The sequence below is a fragment of the Notechis scutatus genome, chromosome 9 (assembly GCF_049901735.1).
Source record: "Notechis scutatus isolate UNSWTSFEM ecotype Mainland chromosome 9, rNotScu1.2, whole genome shotgun sequence".
Classification (NCBI taxonomy): Eukaryota; Metazoa; Chordata; class Lepidosauria; order Squamata; family Elapidae; genus Notechis; species Notechis scutatus.
The window spans coordinates 23,836,698-23,855,265 of NC_142017.1; the positions used below are offsets into that span (position 1 = coordinate 23,836,698).

Consider the following 18,568-nt stretch of genomic DNA (forward strand, 5'->3'; position numbering starts at 1 on the left):
CATGGCATCTATAGAGATCATGCAATCACTGATATACACATTTGGTTGAAATAAAGTGTTAGCATACACATACTCTCTCTCTCTCTCTCTTTCTCTCTCTCTCTCTGTGAAAAAAACTAAAAGGTTTCTATAATGACTAAAAAAAGCCAATTTCAATTTTGGACAAATGATGAGTACAGGAATTTTTAAGTAATAGCATAATCTTTATAGTTAACAATGTTTGTAGTCCCATGTAAAAGTGCAATATGTCTACTTTGTACAGAAACTCTTCCAACTGGCATAAGATTAATGCAGAGATCCTAAACCTCCTAGGCCTGTAGAATACAAGATCTTTAAAAGCTTAACTCCCCTGTTCTTCTTCTGGCTACTTTCAGGACCCAGGTATAAGCAACAGGCATTTGCTCCACCCCTTTTCATAACCCTTTATAAAACATCTGGCAAAAATTAGAAGGAATTCAAGTTAGCTGTTCTGTAACTGTGATACACTGAGAGTTAAAGCTAAGGGCAATTTTCCATGCAGGAACTTGTTTTTCTTCCCTTAAATGATGAAAGCTTGTTGCAAAGAATTTTTACAAATCCTTACATGCCTTTTTGTAAGTGATACTGAACACAAGCTTAATTTGTTTCATGCTGCTTTACTACCTTTGCTGATTTACTTTCCATAAATTTAATACAAACCTCCTGCAGGTGATGAGGGAACTGTATAAAGTGACTAATAGATGCCAGATGTTGACAATATTGAGGGTAGTCCTTCAATCTGTCAACAAAATTAGCTATTAGTAGTAGGAAATAAACAGTCTGATCCATAACTTATTAGCATAATATAAAAATAGTTAATCTTTGCAAAACAGCCATGCCATTGCCTCATGAATGTTTTGCTTCTGATCAGCAACTAAAAATAACCCCAGAGAGGGAAGATCAAGGAGTGAAGTGACAAAAGCAGTATTGTGGCATTGCAACACAAGGCTTCTGCCTTCGGTTATATGCACCCTGATGTCATATAGGTAAATTGACATGATGGTGCAATGGTTCAACACTGCTTTTTCAATTTCATTGTACACGTTGTACATTGACAATAAATGTTTGATTGACTGATTGATGGTGTCGGCAGTAGCGGCAGCGTGAGGGGCAGTGCCAGGCAACAAGCCCTCAAATCCCTGCGGGTCCAGATGGTGAGGTGGAAAGCCTAATGCCCGAGACTTGCCAACAAGCCAGAAAAGAGCTCCATTCCTCAGTAAACGCTCAATTCAAAAGTACTCGGAGATTTCTGATTCCTCCCATCATTGACCAGCATGCCAGAAAAGAGCTCATTCCTCGGTAAAGCCCTCTATTCAAAAGCGCTCAACGATCTGCAACTCGACCCATCTTTACTAGAAGGTAAGGCAGTGAGACGGTGAGATTCATCCCATCCTTGCAGGGCGGGGAGCACCGGGAGCTGTGAGTTGGTCTTCAGACATTTGCAGCCAGGGTGTGAAGCAGACTGCTTCCCCTCCCCCGCCACCCCTCCTTCCCTCTTCACCAAATTGCTAATCCAGACTCCCTCTTTAAAAGGACAGTAACTTAGTTTTGTTATAACTGAACTCCTGTGAAGATTGGAAGCAATTCTATTTCCTGTGATAGAAGCAGAAGTATATTCAAGCCAGGAGCGAATGCTCAATACAAATCTGAGTCTACATAGTAAAAATATAAACTGTTTGAATTGTCAGTGCAAGACTATCTACGTGCCTCTTTCTCTTAAAGCAACAAACTTTGAAAGTGTATTTAATTAACTAGGAGGGACCCAGAAATCCCATTCATCAAGGGAAAACAAAAAAAAAGTTTCCTGTTGCCTCCCTGTGAATTGTTCTGTTTATCTCTGCTGAAGAAGGTGCCAGAGATCCCACCCTTCAGCATCTTTGCATCTTTACTATCTCAAAAACTCAATCTACAAAACAAGACAGAGAGTGTAAACCCTTGCTCACTGGTTGTTTTCAAGAGGAAAGAGTGTTTGACACAAAGAAACTGCTGTTTCTCCAGCCCAGGAAAAGAGGCCTCCTGCCAGTTTATTAGGGTTATAAACCTATTCTCAGATATCAGCAACAGCTAAGCAAAGCAAACTTACTCTCAATAATACTTCATTACTTTCAGTATCTCAAAACTTATAACTTTCTACCTCAAGACCTATATCAAAGATTAGATAATGATATCTCCAAATCAATTTCTTTAAAACAATTAATTTTTATCAAATGATTAATTGATTTATTGTTTTTATTGATTATTATGATTGAGTGTTTAGTGCATATAGTGTAATTACTGAATATCTGATTAGTAAAATCAGTGATTTAGTTAATTTAATTGACCAGTGTGTTTAGTAATTACTGTAATAAATTAGGCTGTTTGTTGCTTAGCAAAATTATTTTGATTAGAGTGATTTGAATAACCAATTGATTGATTCATTGATTTTTAGTAATAAGTAACCTTACTTTTCATTTGTTCTCTAACATATCAATTAACATTTATTAATTACCAACATTCATTAAGTAACTGTCTACCTATCTCATTAACTAGCTATTGTAATTGTTTAGTGTACTATTGCCATTGACCATGCCAGCCAAAAACTCCAAACTAAAACAAAAGAAAAATATATCTACCAATGACCTCCCAGAATCCTGCACGTTTCAGATGTCTTGAAACCATCAATGAAAGCGAAATTTACATCAAATGCCGCCTATGAGACAATCTAGCCCACCCTGCCTGCTTAAACGCAAACAAAAACCTGCCTGATATGGTTAAAAATTCAGATACATTCTTTTATCTACATCCATCATGTTCTCCTAACCTAAAAAAAATGAATACCCTACCTGACAGAGTTGAAAACATAGAATCACTCATTCACTCAATAGAAAAACGCTTAGCAACACGTTTTGAAACAACTATACAAGCAAGCCTAATCCCTCTTGAAAAAAAAATACAGCACAGATAAGTGAGTACCTATCAGCTCTAAATCAAATCCCACAACAACCACAACCACTACCTCAAGTACAATCACAACTACAACCAAAAATAACCACCAAACCACAGCCACAAACAATTACTATTCCTTCAAATAATTCCACAAATAATATCTCCTTACTCATCAGAGACACCATGGAACATGAGCAGAAACATCCAAATGCAGGCATGATATTCCCCTCTGAAAAAAAAATCGGGGCCGGCCAAAAGAGACCCCGCGCCGTGAGCCAAGAAATCGCACACACAACACCAACGCTACACACCCTTCCTTTCCAGCCAGTCACGTGTGGATCAGCTCCAGAGCTGGGCAGCCGCTTACCTGGGGGCGGGGCCAAGGCCGCCGCCCGGGGAGCACCCGCTGCTTTCCCTTGCCAGGGCCGGGCGGTGGCATGCTGCACGGAGAGACAGATGGTCCGTGGCTGCCCAGCTCCCTTTTCCTGCCGCTCAGTGGCCTCCGCTCGCACCACCCAGGCTCCGCTCAGGTATCCGGCTGGGGCTGTCAGGAGTTGCTACCGCCAGTGCGGCTCCGAGCGACTCCAGTCCCGTGTTGCCTTGGGAAGGGAAAGGCAAAACCGGGAGCTGCTGCGCCTGAGCCTCCGGTGCCGCTGCTGCTGTTGCAAAGTGCCGCCGCGGCTCTTCCTTTTTGCCTTTCCCTTCCCGAGGCAACGCGGGACTGGAGTCGCGCCGGCGGTAGCAACTCCTGACTCAGGGGGCCTCCGAGGGGAGGGGAAGGAAGAGAAGAAGGGGGGGGAAGGGGGGGTGGGCGATTTCCAAAAAAATCGGAATTCCGATTTTAATCGGAAGAATATCATGTCTGCAAATGCCATCTTATTTGGTCTCGAAGACACCAACAAATCAGACGATATCACCAAAGTTCGCAATATCATAAGCAACTTAAATACAACAAGCATCTCTCCTGAAGATATCATTGAAATAACCAGAGATGGCCCTGGGTACAAATACAATGACGGCTCTATGGCCCCAATATTTTGTAGAGTTGTATGCAAAACTGAGTCCAGCAAACGCATATTCATTCATACAATAAACGCCATTGCAAAAACCAATACCAACCACAAAAAACTTCGCTCAAGACCACACTTATCCATACTGCAAAGAATCTGCTCCTGTGAACTCTGGAAAGAACTCAAAAACTGTGTAGACAATGGAGAAAAGGACCTATACATTGACTACCGAGCTGATTGCATCAAAAGGAAGTCACACAACCCACAACTCCGCATCCAACCCCACCCCATCCAATCCAACATCACTCAAAAGTAGGCAACTAACTACCTCTATTCCAACCACAACTGGCCTTAAATGCAAGCTACTCAATGCAAGAAGCCTTGTAAATAAAATACCTGAATTTCTCCTCTTACTAAATATGGCTAAATTCGACATTATATTTGTCTGTGAAACATGGCTCAACGCATCTCTCCCTGACTCCGTTACCACAGTAAGAGACTATCATGTTTACCAATCAGATCGTGAAATCTGTAGAGGAGGTGGTGGTGCTATCTTCTATAAAAAGTCCCTACATCTAAAAAACATCCAAGTTACCCAGGAGCTTGCTATTCCTGAGACCATCGTCTGTGAACTGTCCTTAAATATCACATTTCGGTTCTTACTATGTTACAGAGCCCCTGATTATGACATCGAACATGCAAACAAGCGAAATACACTACTAACATGGGCAGCATCCTGCCCACACGCTTTTATCTTTCTTGGTGACTTCAATCTACCTCACATTAACTGGACCCTTAACGAATGTACAACTGAACCCACACATGCAACCTTCTACAATGCAGTAACAAATCTGGGACTAGAACAACTAGTAACCAACAACACTAGACTTAACAACTGCCTCGATCTCATCTTCTGCAATAGTTTGAATTCAATTTACGGAATACAAATTAAAGAACCCTTTTCCAACAATGACCACAATATGATAGACTTTTGTCTCAACATACGTCCACACAAAAATCATCACGATGGAATCCCCAATTATAACTTCAAAAAAGGCAACTATGATCTTATAAACAATGATCTCTCATCCCTTGATTGGCAATTTCTATTCTCTGGATGCAATACTGTAGAAGACCATTACAACGTATTTTTACTTGAACTCAAGTCATCAAACTATATGTACCATTAACAACTCCCAAAACCAGAAGAAACAAATTACCCATAACAACAAGGAAGCTTCAATAAAAAAAAAAATCACTTTGGCAGAAAAACAAATCTGGTCACATTGCCAACTTCAAAAGCTGACACAAAAATTTATGCCACCAGATAAAAACTGAATGCACCAATTATCACATTAAACAAGAAGAAAACCTATGCACCAATTTCACCCGTGCTTTCTACAATTTTGTAAACAACAAAATAAAAGACTCAAGGTCCATCCCACCCGATAGACCTAATGGTAAAGACTGCAACGACGACACCATTAAAGCCAACATCTTTAACACATTCTTTGGCTCAGTATTTGTAAACAGCAATGGATCATGCCCAGTATTTCCTAGTCGAACCACAGACAACTACAATGATCTAATACACCTCGATTTTACAGAAGACAATGTTGAAAAAGCACTATGCAATCTAAAACCATCTCTATTTATTGGACCGGACGGAATATGTGCCTACTTCTTAAAAAAGCTATCCACTGCCATAGCCAAACCTCTAAGCATAATCTTTGAAAAATGTTTCTGGACCAGCTCCTTGCCAAAACTATGGTCACAAGCCATGGTCATCCCCATCTTCAAAAAGGGAGACCCCAGCCTAGTTGAAAATTATAGACCAATCTCTTTATGCTGCGTCACCTGTAAAGTCATGGAATCAATTATTAACCAATCCATCATCCTCCACTTAGAAACAAACAACCTACTCTCTAATAAACAATTTGGTTTCAGGAAAAAACTATCCTGTAATCTGCAACTCTTACACTGCAAAAACATATGGACTACACTAGATCAGGGTAAAGCAATAGACGCAATCTACATAAAATTTTGTAAAGCCTTTGATTCAGTGGTACATGACAAACTACTCCTAAAACTAAAATCTTACGGTATCTCTGAACACCTTCATAACTAGGTAGAAGCATTCCTGTCAAACAGACAACGAATGGTCAAAATTGGGAGCGTCCTATCAAATTCTGTACCTGTCAACAGTGGTGTCTCCCAAGGCAGTGTTCTAGGACCAACTCTTTTCATACTCTACATAAATGACCTCTGTGATCATATCGAGAGCAACTGCGTTCTCTTCGCTGATGATGTAAAGCCATTCAACACAACAGACAATATTGCTACCCTTCAAAAAGACCTTGACTATGTATCAGAATGGTCAAGCAAATGGCAATTTCAAATCTCAACAAATAAATGCTCTGTCTTACATATTGGCAAAAAAAAAATCAGAAAATAAAATACAGGCTGAATAGTCAAGACCTTGTTGATGATCCAAACTCTGTCAAGGATCTTGGAGTACTCATCTCTAATGACCTAAGTGCTAGAGCCCACTGTAACTACATAGCCAAAAAGGCGTTAAGAGTTGTTAACCTAATCTTACGTAGCTTTTTCTCTGGTAATATTACACTAATAACTAGAGCATACAAAACATTTGCTAGACCAATTCTCGAATACATCTCATCAGTCTGGAACCCACATTACGTATCTGATATTAACACAGTTGAGAAAGTCCAGAAATATTTCACAAGAAGAGTTCTTCACTCCTCTACTCGTTGCAGAATACCTTATGCCACCAGACTCGACATTCTAGACCTAGAAAACCTAGAACTACGCTGCCTTCGGTCCGATCTAAATATAGTATATAAAATCATACATTGCAATGTTCTACCTGTCAATGAATACTTCAGCTTCAACCATAACAACACAAGAGCAAACAGCATAAGCGCACCAACGTGCCTACCGTCCCTGTCATATTGTTTCTTTTGTTTTTTTATTTTTCTTTTATGTATCCATGTATTCATAACTATGTTTTTACTTATACCTATTATCTTGTAAGCAATTGACAAAAATAAATATTTTTTTTGATGAAAGTATCAGATCCTGAAGACACCTTTGCCAACAATTATTTTAAAAAGTCTGAACTAATAGTTGTGACTACATGTTGCTAAGAAATAGCCTACTGCAAACAAGCCAATTTATCAGGAAAAGGTCTACTATTGCAGCAAGGAAAATACAGCCACAGTAAGAGGTTGTCATATGTGACAGGAGTCTTCAGCAAAACCACCTCTGCAGAAATCAATTCCCCAAGAACTAGAATGCTTCTTTTCACTTCAATATAACCAACACTAAAATAATCTGTTTTGCTGTGAAATGCCCAAGCCATACTGACCTTATAGATAGATAACTTCTACTGTAATTTTTTTTTACTGTGAGCACACTGGCCCACATTAAAAATGAAATTCTGTTGCCTGCTCTCGGATACCACAAAGCCTCCTCCCAGAAGGTAACAAGGAAAACAGATTGTGAAGAGGAGATATAGTGCCCCAGACAATCCTGCGGACTCTGCTCAAGCATCACTTATATGCTATGTCTTGGATAGAAGGAAGTGAACTACCAATTATCTTTTCTGGAATCCTCACCACTCTCTACACTGCCTTCCTGTCTGAAGCAGTAATGCTTCCAAACCAGGCAGTAATGCAATATGACAGGATGCTCTCAATTGTCCCTATATAGAAAGTGGTAAGGACAGAGGAAGATGAACTTTTCTCACGCGATGCAGAAAATGCAGGCACTGCTATGCCTGCTTCACCAGTGTCTCACTGTTGAGTGACCAAGCTAGTCTACTCATTAGCTGCACACCCAGAAACTTGATGCGGCTAACCACCTCCACAGGTCAATCATTTATACATAAAGGTTTGTGGCTGTTGCCTGCCTTTTTTGAAATTGACAATGACCTCTTTAGTTTTTCCTACATTTAAAATGAGGCTGTTTTTGTTACACTAGTTCACTAAACCCCCACCTCCTTGTAGTAAGCATCCTCATTGTCATCTTGAATAAGGCCCACTACTGTTGTATCATTCGCATAATTCACAATATGGTTGGTGGTAAACCTAGCACAGCAGTCATAGGTCAACAGAGTGAACAATAGTGGACTTAGGACACAGCCCTAGGAGAACATGTGCTCAAGAAAATGGTGTTAGATATATTAATCCCAACTCGCACATACTGGGGCTTATCAATAAGAACGTCAAGAATCCAGTTGCACAAAGGAGTATTAAAGCCTAAAAAGCCCAGTTTGTCTACAAAATGCTGAGAGATGATTGTATTAAATGCTGAAGTCAACAAACAGCATTTGCATGAGTGTTTCTTTCCTCTAAGTGTGCCAAGCTCAGATGGAGAACAGAAGAAATAACATCTTCTTAGAGCAATTTGGAGGGTAAGCAAACTGAAGCGAGTCAAATGTTGGAGGGAGACTGGATACAATAATGTCCTTCATCAGTTTCTCAAAACATTTGATTATGATGGATGTAAGTGCAACTGGATGGTAATTATTGAGATCCGTAATTGTAGACTTTTTTGGCACTGGCAAAATAATGGCCATCTTAAAACATGATAGGACAGAGTGTATTTACAAAGAACATTCAGAGCCTCATCTCTGCACAAGGAGGAATATAGCCAGCTGTAATAATGATAACAGAACATTTCCTAGACAGATAGAACGGTCTTTATTTGGGAGGAAGGGGGTGGTGCTGCGGCGGAGTGGGGAGAGAACAGCAAGCTCTGCTCTCGCATCCCCAATCTGCGTGTTCAGAGGCCCCAGTGAGGGCACGTAGATCCTGGAGGGACGAAGGTGTGAGGAAGCCTGAGGAGAAGTTTGACGGTGGTGGCGGTTGACAGCTTCGAGGGAGACCCCATTTGCTGCAACGTGTGAGTGATCTGCCATCTCGATGGCAGACCATAGCTGCGGCGCCTTAACCCAGTGAGGAAGACACCAGAGCAGGAACAGCATTTTTGGCTTCAATTGACAGATCAGATTGGAAAGTGAAGAAGACGGAAAGTGAAAGTCGAGGAGAGATGGCAGAACTGTGAGTCTTATAAAAGCGGACAGAAGTCCGAATGGAAATGGGAATCCGGTGATGAAAGCCAGGAACCTTTAAGACAAGATTGAAGCTGACTTATTTGATTAAAGATTGATTGTGTTCTGGACTTGTTCTGATAAATTTGGAGTTGGTTTAGACTGACTATTCAGGAATTTGGAGTTTAATTTGATGGACCTGTGGCTTGTAAAGGAAGAAGAATGGTGAAAAAAGTAAGAAACAAGAACGGAAGTGACATTTTGAGACTATACAGAAAAGAGAAGCTGATGCAACAGACTGTGACTAAACAAAATGTGAACGGACAGGAAAAGGAAAGCGAATGAACAATATTGGACCTTTTTCTACAGATCATAATTACTGAAATAATACTTTGATTAAGGTTTGATTGAACATATTAGGAACTTAAAAACTGCATATTAGGAATTTAAAAATCTAAATGTGAGAAGATTGATATTATCTTGTTTATTGATTATTAATAACTAATGAAATAAGGTTATATATATAATAGAATCTAGATTTGTTTAACTTTATATTTTAATATCTATTACTTGTTTAAAAGAAATTCTATATGAATTCTATAACTAAGGATAAAGAATATAGCTGACATATTATAATATAGTAACATAACATAGTTGTACAAGAATAAGTTATAGCATATCTATCTATCTATCTATCTATCTATCTATCTATCTATCTATCTATCTATCTATCTTAGGCTATTCTATCATACAATTCCTTTCTTTTCTTCTTTACTTTAATATCATTCCTCCTGCCCTCCCTCTTGCTTTTTCTCTTCTCTAATATTGGTTATCCGGTTAGCTTTAGATTTTATATAAGATTGAATTAACTTTGAATAATATATACCGTATTTGCCGGCGTATAAGACGACTTTTTTGCCCTGAAAAAGATGCCTCCAATTGGGGGGGTCGTCTTATATGCCGGGTCGTCTTATACGCCGGCAAATAGTAATTGGGAAGCACTGCGGCTGCCCGCGGCTGAGGCACTTTTGCGCACCGTGGAAACGAATCCCGTGAAGCCGAAAGGAGCAGCCAGCCTTCTCCCAGCTCCCAAGGAAACGAGGCTCGCACCGCCCGAGCTCCGCTGAGGTATCCAGCTGGGGCTGTCAGGAGTTGTTACCGCTGGCGCGGCTCCGCGCAGCTCCAGTCCCGCATTGCCTCGGGAAGGGAAAGGCAAAACCAGGAGCCGCTGCTGCCATTGCCAAGCCCGCCGCGGCTCTTCCTTTTGCCTTTCCTTCCCGAGGCAACGCGGACTGGACTGGAGCCGTGCGGAGCCGCGCCAGCGGTAACAACTCCTGACAGCCCCAGCCGGATACCTCAGCGGAGCCCGGGCGGTGCGAGCCTCGCTTCCTTGGGAGCTGGGAGAAGGCTGGCTGCTCCTTTCGGCTTCACGGGATTCGCTTCCACGGTAGACAAAAGTGCCTCAAAAAAAAAAAAGTGCAAAAGTGGAAGGCGTGCGGAAGAGGGGGCGAGTATATAACAAACTATATTTTGAGTGGAAATGTTGGGGGGTCGTCTTATACGCCGGGTCATCTTATACGCCGGCATATACGGTAATACTATAAGTTAGAGAGGTGCAAAGATACATTTTAAAGGAAATTACTGAATAGAATTGACAACGAAAGGGAAATTAAATAGTGAATGATAAAGTGGGAAGATGTCTACAACAAAGTTAGGAACATGACTCTGGCAACATCACGGCAACGACTCTGAAAGGGAAAAAAACGATTTCTGGCTCATCAGTGTCTATCGCATCCCCAGCTGGCCAAAAAACAATAGAAGGAATGTTGAACACAGAAAAAAACAAGCAATGCTGCTAATATGCAGACAATGCAAGCAACATTAACAGCCATCCCGGAAACAATGCTCAAAATGCAGAAGACAATGGTAAACAATCACACAGATATGAAGACAGAAATGGGAGAAATGAAGGGTAAGATCCAAAATCTGGATGAGAAGATAGGAACGATCCAACAGACAATAGAAAAGAATGAACAAAAAATAAGGAATATAGAAACCAAAGCTGAACAAACAGACAAGAGACTGGAGAGGATGGATAGGAAAGTAACAGAAATGAACAGAGATTTAGAGGATTCGATCATCCATCTCGAAATGGAGCGTGCAGCATTCTATCTGAGGTTCCAAAATGTATTGGAATCCAAAGATGAAGATCTGGGAGCCATAATGTCCCATCTGATAGCAGAGGCATTGCAAAAGGATCAACAGGAAATAGTGAAAGAATTGGATGAGGTCTTCCGAATCCACACAAACTACACCAGACGGAATAAGCTGCCAAGGGAGGTCCACATTAGGTTTGCTAGGAAAAATATAAGAGATATTGTGTATAAAATCACAAAAGACGAGCCGATGGTGTATAAAGAAAAAGAGATTATGACCTTGAAATAAATCCCAAAGCGGGTGAGAGCACTGAGGAAGGATTACAGATCTCTGGCGATACTGTTTATTCGATGAATAAACGAAATATCTGGTTCAGAGGGTTGGTTCCTGAAGGAATGCTGGTGACATGACAAGAAAGAAGGGTAAAAATTGACAGCATTGAAAAGGCGCAAGAATTCTATGACCAGCTGACAGAAATAGAGGAAGAGGGGAGTAGTAAAGAGGAGTCAGAAAGCAAGAGCTAGGACCACCAACAGGAAGACCAACAATAGGGAATACAGGAAATGGATCAAGAAGAGAGAGGCAAAGAAAAGAGAGAATACTCAAGGAGAGAAGCATTAAGAGTAAGACCCCAAAGAGAAGCAAGAATCAACAGAAGATATAGGTAGACACAGAATTAACAATGGAAGAAGAGATCAAACTACTCTCAATAAATATCAATGGATTAAACTCCAGATTAAGAGGAAACAAATACTAACTAAATTAACTAAGCAAAACATTGACGTTATATGCCTACAGGAGGTACATATTTAAAAACAACACAGAAAATATCTAGAATACCCCAAGTTAGGTGTACTATTCACAGCATTGGCAGATCAAAAGAAAAGGGGGGTTGCAATTTATGTAAAAAAAAGGGATAAATGCAAAAAAAATTACGCAGATGAGCAAGGAAGAATTTTAATGATACAAATTAATTTTAATCAAAAATAATTACTATTGGTGGGGATATATGCCCCCAACAATAACCAAAATAAATATTATAAGAGATTATATGATAAAATAATTAGTGTAGGTGAAGAAAATATTTGTTTAATAGGGGACTTCAATGCCATTGTTGATGTTAAAAAAGATTGTATCAGTACAGAAGAGACTAGGAAGAAAAAAAAAGAATTCTATCAAAACCCTTGTTTGACCTAACGCAAGAGACCAATTTGGAAGATATATGGAGGAAGAGAAATCCAGACGAGAAGAAATTTACATTTTATTCTAGTCCACAAAAATCTTGGTCTAGAATGGAGGGCGGAGCTGACGTCACGACGATATGGCTTGCAATCTCGGGGGTCTGAGACTGTAGCCAATATCTTTGCCCCTGGTCGGTCCAAACGGACCTAAACCGTCCCATAGAGACGGTGATAGTGAAGGGCACATCCTGTGGATCCCAGGGACATCGCAAAGTCCCTGGTCGATTCAGGAGAAGCCCTTTTTGCCAGTGGCGGAGAGGCAGCCATTAAGCTGCTGAAGTTGGGACAGCTCCGGAACGGAAGAGACTGAAAGAGAAAGTGTGTCGGCTCGGTGAGAACTTTTTTTCTACCAATATTCTGAGATTTGAAAGGACACCCTAAGAATAAGAAGAAATCTGTAAAAGTTTTGACAAAACTGAATAAGCGGCAGTTTTTAAAGAGAAACGTCAAAGTGAGGCGTGGCTTTTTACTTTTTTTATTACTGGACTTCTATCGCGACTTAGCATTTGTTAACTGGACTGGTTTTTCTTATATATATATATATATATATATATTCTGAGGTTCTCGCTGGTATTTGTATGTGGATCTTTGGTTATTCGGGTTTTCTCCCGCGTAAGATTGGAAGTATCTAGGCAACGTTTCGATGAAGTCTCATTCATCATCTTCAGGCTTCTGTCTTCAGCTCTGTGCTTCTCAGAGTGATGTGAGCTTGCAGCTGCTTCTTCCTTTTAACTGCTAGTGGGGGTGTGACTTGATTGGCTGTGTTCTGATTGGTTGGGGGGTTGGCCATGTTCTGATTGGCTGGAGGTGTGTTCTGTTCAGGTGGGGGCTCGGTTGTGCTCAGGTTGGTCTTAGTTACTGGGAGAGTTGAGCTGGTGAGCTGTGATCTTGCTGTTTGGCTTCGAGTTCGTGGTCGTGCTGCATCTTCATGGTGGGGGTCAGTTCGCTTCATGTATGGCTCAGAGGGGTTTGAAGTGGGTAGTGATGCAGCTGCAGTGCGGCTTCTGGTCTGTGGTCGTGTCTCATCTTCTATGTGGGTGTGAGTCTGCTTTTTACATGGAAGTGTGGTGGTGGCATCTTGTGTGGCCCTCGTGGGTGTGGGTCTGGTGTCATTCAACCCCCCAACCCCCCAACCAATCAGAACACAGCCAAACCCCCAACCAATGAGAACACACCCCCACCCAATCAGAACACAGCCAAGCCCCCACCCAATCAAGTCACACCCCCACTAGCAGTTAAAAGGAAGAAGCAGCTGCAAGCTCACATCACTCTGAGAAGCACAGAGCTGAAGACAGAAGCCTGAAGATGATGAATGAGACTTCATCGAAAGCGTTGCCTAGATACTTCCAATCTTACGCGGGAGAAAACCCGAATAACCAAAGATCAATATATATATATATTTATATATATATATATATATATATATTATATATATATATATTATATATATATATATATATATATATATATATATATATATATATATATATATATATATATATATATATATATATATATATATATATATATATATATATATTATATATATATATATATATATATATATATATATATATATATATATATATATATATATATATATATATATATATATATATATATATATATATATATATATATATATATATATATATATATATATGTTTTCTGAGGTTCTCGCTGGTATTTGTATGTGGATCTTTGGTTATTCGGGTTTTCTCCGCGTAAGATTCAAAGTATCTAGGCAACGTTTCAGCGAGGTCTCACTCGCCATCTTCAGGCTGGTGCTTTCGGCTTGGTGCCAGTGCAAGCAGTGTGTGACCGGAGCTGCCATCTCTATATATACAAGTGGTGGGGGATGGTGTGCTGGGCTGGTTGGCTGTGCTGCAGCCTCTTGATTGGTTGATGGAGTTGATGTTGGTATAATGGGCTGTGTAATGGCCTTTTTGTTGTAGAGATATCCTGGATCTTGTGCTGTCATCTCCTGGGTCGTTAGCCTCTTGTGTTTTAACGGCTTGGGTAATGGGTTGTGTGATGGGCTTGTGAGTTCTTTTGTTGTGGTATCCTGGGTCTTGCGTTGTAATCTCCTGGGTCGTTTGTGTTTTGATCTCTTTTCGATTAGCCTCCTGTGTAGTAACAGCTTGGGTAATGGGTTGTGTGATGACCTTGTGAGATTTATTGCTGTGGTATCCTTGGTCTTGTGCTGTGATATCCTGGGTCATTTGCTGTGTTGTGACTTCTTGAGTTCTTGAGGTGTAATTTCTTGAGTTTTCTGATGTGATGTCCTGAGCGGGTGGCTGTGATGTAGCATTTTGGGTTTTTAATATGGCTTTGAGTTTGGGGTCTGGGTCAAACTAACAAACCAAGGAGTATATGAAATCCCCTGCACTGCCTGCCTCACCACATACATTGGACAAACTAACAGAAGAATAAGTGCACGCGTTGAAGAACATAAGAACTCAATCAAAAAAGAAGAACCAACCTCTTCCCTGGTCCAACACCTCAAAGCCACAGGACATGAGATTGACTTTAAAAATACCAGAACTATCGCCAAAACTGAACACCACAGCAGCAGGATAATCAGAGAAGCCATAGAGATAGAAAAACGCCCACACAGCATGAATAAAAGAGATGACACCTCCCGCTTACCAGCCATTTGGAAACCCGCCCTCATGAACAGACGAGTACCCAACATGATAAATGACACCAGACCCACACCCATGAGGGCCACACAAGATGCCACCACCACACTTCCACGTAAAAATCAGACTCACACGCACACAGAAGATGAGACACGACCACAGACCAGAAGCCGCACTGCAGCTGCATCACTACCCACTTCAAACTCCTCTGAACCATACATGAAGCGAACTGACCCCCACCATGAAGATGTGGCACGACCACGAACTCGAAGCCAAACAAACACAGACCCAGACCCCAAACTCAAAGCCATATTAAAAACCCAAAATGCTACATCACAGCCCATTATACCAACATCAACTCCATCAACCAATCAAGAGGCTGCAGCACAGCCAACCAGCCCAGCACACCATCCCCCACCACTTGTATATATAGAGAGATGGCAGCTCCGGTCACACACTGCTTGCACTGGCACCAAGCCGAAAGCACCAGCCTGAAGATGGCGAGTGAGACCTCGCCGAAACGTTGCCTAGATACTTTGAATCTTACGCGGGAGAAAACCCGAATAACCAAAGATCCATATATATATATATATATATATATATATATATATATATATATATATATATATATATATATATATATATATATATATATATATATATATATATATATATGGTATCTTTTTTATATATATATATACTCCTTTTTTTTTTTTTTTTTTTTACTTCTATTACGTTTTGTCTGGGAAAGGAGGGGGAAAGTGAGAACAAAGAAACTTTGTAACACTGCCAACCGCTTGAAAATATTTTAGTTGAAGTTGAGAGAACTGTGAAAGACTCCCTTTCAAGGACACTGCAACTTGATAAGATAGAGGGAAGAGCACGGGAGAGTGTTATTACAGGTGTTCTTCTGGATTTCTATGAACAATTGAAGTTTGGCTTTGAAGCTTGTGGAGAAGAGAATTATAACAAGAGCCTTGGATAATTAAATAAAGTGCAGTGTGTTCTTTTTAATTTTTAGTTGTGTTACCCCTCCTTACCAGCTCTATTGTACTCCTTTCTTTCTTTAAAAAAAAACTTTATTTTTGTAATATTTCTACTTTTGCTTTTTATTTTAAAGGGAAAGCCTCAAAAATTTTCCTTTTTCTTTTTTCATTGGGACTTTTTCTTTTTCCATCCATACTTTTGGCTTATATTTATGTTTTTTTTATTGTTATTTTTGAGATTTCTTAATTGGATTAAGGTGTGAAGAACCTGAAGAAATTTTTCTCTCATCTTTTTTTTATTATTATTGGGCTTTTTTCCTTTTATTATTTTTATCTTTTTCTCTTGGATTACAATTGACTATTTCATAATTGGATTAAGGTTCAGAAGAACCTGAAGAATTTTTCTTTCCTTTTTTTTTTTTACTATCACTGGGCCTTTTACTCTCTACCACTTTTATTTCCCACCTTGGATTATAATTGGTTACTTCACTCATTGGATTAAGGTTTAAAAGAATTAGAAGATTTTGAATCGTTCAAAATGAGTAGGAAACTCATACCTTCTGGCGCCTCAACTTCTACTTCCGCCTCCCCACCATCTGGAGGACAACGTTTAATTCAGACGATGTTAAAGCAAGATAAAGAACAAGAAAAAGTGACTCTACAGATGATTATGCAAGGAATCCAAGACCTTAAAACAAAACCAGACACTATTGAAAAGAGAATAGAGAACATTGAACAAAGAACAGAGAACATTGAACAAAGAACAGGGAAGACCGATGAAAAAATTGAAAATATTCAAAAAATGATGGCGAAGTATGATGAGAGATTCCAAAAAAATGTAGATAAACAAAGAGACAAGAAGATTGGCAACATTGACAATAGATTAACAGTGGTTGAACAAGATAAAAGTGGGATGCTGAAGTGGGAGATGGACAGATCAGAATTCTATCTCAGATTTCAAAATATAGAGGAAGAAAAAGGACAAAATCTAGCTGAGATAATGATAGAAATACTGGCTGAAGCTTTGTAAATAACAGAGGAGAAGATGATGGATGGAGTAGATGAGGTATACCGAGTTTTTACAAGATATGCGATGAGAAACAATCTACCAAGAGAAGTTCACATCAGATTTACAAAAAAAAAGCCATTAAAACACAAATATTACAAGTGGCAAGAGAGAAAACGTTGAAATACAAAGGCAAGGAGATTGTGGTTTTAAAACAAATACCTAGAAGAGTGAGAGAGATGAGAAGAGAATACCGATTCCTGACTAAAATGTTACTGAAAAAAGAGGTGAATTATAGATGGCTGATTCCAGAAGGACTAATGTTTACATGGCAAGAACAGAGACTTAGAATTGATTCAATTGAGAAAGCAGAATTATTCTACGCAGAATTTTTTGGAAGGAGAGAGGAAGAGGCAGAAAAAGAGATTTCATTAATTGAATTCCAAGAGGACCAAATGGAGACTGAAAAAGAAGAAGGCGCAGTAGGTGGACAGGTGGAGATCAAAGAACAACGTGAACCAAGATCTACGAGAGCTGCCAAACCTAACTACAAAATATAATCATGGAAGAGAAAAAACTGATTAAAATGAATATAAATGGACTTAATTCAGCAGTCAAAAGAAGGAAATTTTTTCATAAATTAGAGAAATTAAAATTTGATATAATTTGGTTACAAGTACATATTAAAAAACAATATGAACAATTGTTGGTACAGCCAAAATTAGGGAAAATATTTACTTCTTTGACTCAATGTAAGAAAAGAGGAGTGGTTCTATATATTAAAGAGAATATCCCAGCCAAATTGATTCATACTGACGAAGATGGAAGAGTATTAATAGTGGAAATAATGGACAATAATATGAAAACACTCCTGATTGCTATTTATGCTCCGAATGATAAACAAGAAAATTTTTACAAAAAATTACACATGAAAATAATTGGATTAGACTATGTCAATATAGTTATGATGGGAGATTTCAATGGAATTGTAGACAATAAACTGGACTATACAGCAACAACAACAAAGCAAAACAGAAAGACTCTCCCTAAATATTTTTTTAAAATGATAGATGAAATAAATTTAAAAGATATATGGAGAGAAAGAAATGCTAAAACCAAACAATTTACTTTTTATTCAAATAGACACTATCATGGTCCAGAATAGATATGATTTGGATCTCAACAGAACTAATATCTAACATTCAAGAAACAAACATTGAAACAAGTACTTGGGCAGACCACAATCCAATGACAATTAAATGGAAAGGACAAAAAAGAAGATCGAGATGGACGTTAAATAATACTATTTTAAAGGAAAAAGACTTTACACAATGGATGGAGAAAGAATTGGCCTTTTTCTTTAGAGAAAATAAAAAAGAAGATACTTCAATTCAGAATGTCTGGGACACAATGAAGGCATATGCTAGCGGCTTGATAATAGACTATATAAGGAAAAAGAACATAAGGAAAAGGCAAGCCACTAAAGTTTTAGAAGATGAGCATAAAAGA

At 39.3% G+C, this 18,568-nt stretch overlaps 1 protein-coding gene across 9 annotated transcripts in view; it reads right to left on the minus strand.

Moving 5' to 3' along the window:
* The window catches only part of CNOT1 (CCR4-NOT transcription complex subunit 1), a 159,985-nt gene that overhangs the window by 58,493 nt on the left and 82,924 nt on the right, over nucleotides 1–18,568 (minus strand). For all 9 annotated transcript variants that reach the window (XM_087971881.1, XM_087971876.1, XM_087971879.1 and 6 more), the window contains one exon: nucleotides 679–757. In XM_087971881.1, the coding sequence (XP_087828007.1) occupies nucleotides 679–757 (79 nt within the window). The remainder of the gene's footprint in view (nucleotides 1–678; nucleotides 758–18,568) is intronic.